Raw genomic sequence first — 3923 nt, 5'->3', positions numbered from 1 at the left:
AATAATAGAGGAGGAAAGGAAGGAAGTGAAGGAATAAAAACAGAAACGTTGGGTTTCATTTGGGTGTTTTTTGAAGCGGGTTTGGCTTCAGAGGCGTCGAGTTCTCGTCTCGTTTTGTCCGAGAATAAAAAATCAAAAGTTGTGTTTCAGATGAAACGTTGCTGCGTTGAGTCTTTAAGGTCTGATGAGGATTTAACAACGTCGATAAAAACGCTTTATCTCCAATGCGACCTTGACCAGAATATGAACTGACACCAGTGTGTGTGTGTGTGTGTGTGTGTGTGTGTGTGTGTGTGTGTGTGTGTGTGTGTGTGTGTGTGTGTGTGTGTGTGTGTGTGTGTGTAATAACCACAGTGGACACATTAACTGAAACACCGTGTTTTAATAAACCAAATAAATGTTTTTATTATTTTATTTTTGTATGTTAACACCAAACTAGACAATCAAGTGTGTTCAGTCTCTTTTTAGAAATAATACATATATGTTTTTATTAGTCCCGCAGCGGGGAAATTTGCATATCTATATGTTTATACAATGTTTTTATTTATATCTTAATACTGAAAACAGTTAACAGTAGTGTACACGATAGTTTACAGTTCTTAAAGGGCCAGTACATTATTTTATTCTTTTAGGTTTTTGTATCAGCTTACTCGTGTTTTTCTTTATTTATTATAATCCTTACTTTACATTTTGCTTAAAGTTTGAATGTTTTAGCGTCGAAATGAAGTCGCTGCTACATATAAAAAAAATATATATATATATATATATATATATATATATATATATATATATATATATATATATAAAGATATATATATATATGCATCATTATAGTCAGAGTTTTAAATATAGTATTTTAGATGCTCCCAGTTTGGAGAACCAGTACAAAAGCAAACAATGAACTTCACACAATAACAAACAAACTGTTCTTTGAGGTAAAATCACTGTTTTTGTGAATGGAGTCTGGTGGCTTTGAAGGCACTAGCATAACGACTTCAGTTCCCCGTCAGAAAGAGGTGAAACTATTCTAAATATAGCGTTCATTTAAACTGATTGTGCTGTTTAGAATACCTTCCCGTCCACAGACGCTTTACCTCGTCCTTCCAACGTGGAACTGAAGCCGCTGTATTGCTCTCTTCGAAGCCACCAGACTCCATTCACAAAATAAGTAATTTTACCTCGTAGGACACAGGACGACACATCTCTTTCAGTTAAACTAATAAATAAAGATTAAAAGGTATTATTTAGTAATCAAACATAGTATTTACATTTTAAATAGTTTTGGCAACAAAAGACGAATAATGAAATGATTCAAACTTAAATTTTGTGGATTTAAAGACTGAGTGAGTCTCTCTGATTGAAGAGGTTCAAACTATGATTAGTTAAGATGATATTCCACGCTTTTATTGTGAAACTCTTGTGACTTAAACAGGAAGCTGTTCAAATCTGAAACTACAGTTTCTTTTACCAATAAGTTCCAATAAGTTCCTGTTTCTTTTTCCAATAAGTTCCTGAAACATATTTAATGCATGTACTGGCATTTTAAATGAGTCCTTCTCTTCTTTGAAATATCATGTAGTCTGGTGTGTTGGAACACTGGACCTCACAGACAGCAGCAGGTCGTAAACAGCAGGATGGACTCCATGTTCACACGTTGGCAGCTCCTTAGAGGTGAAGTCGGTGGCGTCAGAGCGTTCGATGCCAGAGGACTCGCTGAGCCAACGAGTCAGCTTGGCTTCAGTGTGAGCGGCCGGCCCGGACTGAAGAAGAAGAAGAAGAGCAAACGAAACCAACGACCGGCAGTCAGAGCGGATCAGTCAGAAAAGCACCTTCAGCATCGGACTGATCCGACTCCTACAGACGGGCCGCCACGCAGGACGCCAGTTTAGAGCCAAACAGCCTGAAGAGAGACCAGAGCTTTGCTAGAAAACTACAAGATCACAGACTCCCCTGAACCTCTCGCTAGGAAAACAGTAGGCAGAGGAGTTTATATAAGCCTGATGGATCTAAACCCAGTTTGGGGTGCTCCTGTCACATTCTACTCTCTGTGGTCTTGTTTTCACTACAAAATAAAAGTCCTGCTCCTCTATGGAAACAGAACAATGATGACTAGAAGTAGAGAGAACTCAAACATGTCTTTAGTGCAGAATAACACAGTTATAATGACATAAATCATAAAAAAGAAATTTAAAAAAAAGTTGAATTTTATTGATAATGTATTTTACAAAAAGTGGAAAACAATGGAATCTATAAATCCATCTTTATTACCAATGTTGGAAAGAAATGGAGGCTCTACGTGTTATGTTTATTGAACTACTGACATTTCTACAGCCGCTCCTCTGCTCTGAGTTCAGCAGCAGTTCAGTAAAACTTTACAGATTTGTTGTCACATGACTGTTGGTCTCTGATGAATCAATCATGGCTTCATAGTTTCACTGAGGAGCTCAGAATTTTATGTTTTTTACAGAATCTGGTTAAAACAAACGGTTTATTTGTGACGAAACTTTTAATCAGACATGTAGAATAAAATATGTTTGAAATATCACAATTTTCGGCTTTGTTTTCGCTGCTTTTTCTGATGGAAGCATTTGTCGCACATGATGTGTTCAAGGACCGTCGCAAAGATGAAAATCTGATGATAATAACATACATTTTGGTGAGGATACGTTGGCTCTGATGATTCATTGTGATGAGTTATGGATGAGAGCAGTAAGTACGTTGGAGGCAGCTGAAAACAACGTATGTGACATTTGGTTTTGGTTCTTATTTGTCCAGATTTGTTGAGAAGGGTTATCAAGGTTTGGAGCTTGGACATGACTCACGACGGCGGCTTTATGTCAGGGTCACCCCCCCATCTCTATACCTCCCTATAGGCCCGTGCCAGCTGCAGCTTTGGCCCTCCGCCTGCTACCGGTGAATCATTTCCTGCGGCTCCTCTCCGTTAACGGCGGTGACAGAATGTGTTTTCTCCTCTCAGGCTAATTGAATTGAAGGTCCAGCGTTTTGGACGGAGGCGTCCTCTTAGGAGACGTAGTTCCTGTGAGTCGGGTTTTTCCACTCTCCATCAGCGCGCTGTGACAGGACACTCTGCTTTTAGAGCTGATGGGATTGGGTCCGGAGAGCGATTCCTCTTCATCCTCATCTGTTAACGTACGGAGGAGTTCAGGGGACAAAACATGTGTTGGAACCAAAAGACGTCTTTTCCCAAACAACTGTTTTACTGAATATTCCAAACCTGAACTGTACCGCGGTTTTAGCCTTAAGGTTCACAGAGGTCTCCTCGTGTCCGAAACAAACTGACCCGCTGATTAAAACCCATAAAAGTCAAGTTCGACAAGTCTGACAAGTCTCGAGTCAACCCCAAAATTAAGACTGACAAGTCCAAAGTAAAGTCCAGAGTCAAGACTGACAAGACAAAGGTCAAGACAAATAAGTCCCAATTCAAGTCCAGGGTCAAGACCGACAAATCCCGAGTCAAGTCCCGCAGGATTTCTGACATGTCCTGAGTCAAGTCTCAAGTCAAGATTAACAAGTCCCAAATCATCCCCAATTCAAGACTAAGTCTGCTCTGACAAGTCACAAGTCAAGGCTGACAGGTCCCATGTGGTTACGTTAAGTTTTGAGTCCTAAACAAGTCACAATGTGTTCTTCACTGAATGTAACGCCTTCTGTGTGTCTGTCTTCAGAACTCTATCGTCTCAAGTCATTTGTTTGTGTGACTCTGGTCACAAGTCACGAGACCAAGTCATGTGACTGGAGTCCACTCCTCTGGTATAAACACTGAATAAAGCAGCTACACGTTAGATTTGTTAATATGCATTAATGTGTTCATAAATAGAAGTATAAGTATAAAGTAGCAAGTAAGCGTAAAAGTACAAGTACCTCAGTATTGTTCTGAGTGCAGTTATGGCAAAACAATTCTT

General features: G+C 39.4%; 1 protein-coding gene across 1 annotated transcript in view; it reads left to right on the top strand.

Annotated features, from left to right (window-relative positions):
- Positions 1 to 1634: 1634 nt before the first annotated feature.
- Positions 1635 to 3923, top strand: part of LOC129111068 (sodium channel protein type 4 subunit alpha-like) — a 138462-nt gene continuing 136173 nt past the window's right edge. The window contains exon 1 of the mRNA XM_054623362.1: positions 1635 to 1802. Within this exon, the coding sequence (XP_054479337.1) occupies positions 1635 to 1802 (168 nt within the window). The remainder of the gene's footprint in view (positions 1803 to 3923) is intronic.

Source organism: Anoplopoma fimbria, chromosome 21 (genome assembly GCF_027596085.1).
Source record: "Anoplopoma fimbria isolate UVic2021 breed Golden Eagle Sablefish chromosome 21, Afim_UVic_2022, whole genome shotgun sequence".
In the NCBI taxonomy this organism is placed as follows: domain Eukaryota; kingdom Metazoa; phylum Chordata; class Actinopteri; order Perciformes; family Anoplopomatidae; genus Anoplopoma; species Anoplopoma fimbria.
Note: the sequence above shows the minus strand (reverse complement) of the source record. Positions and strands in the feature narration are given on the sequence as shown.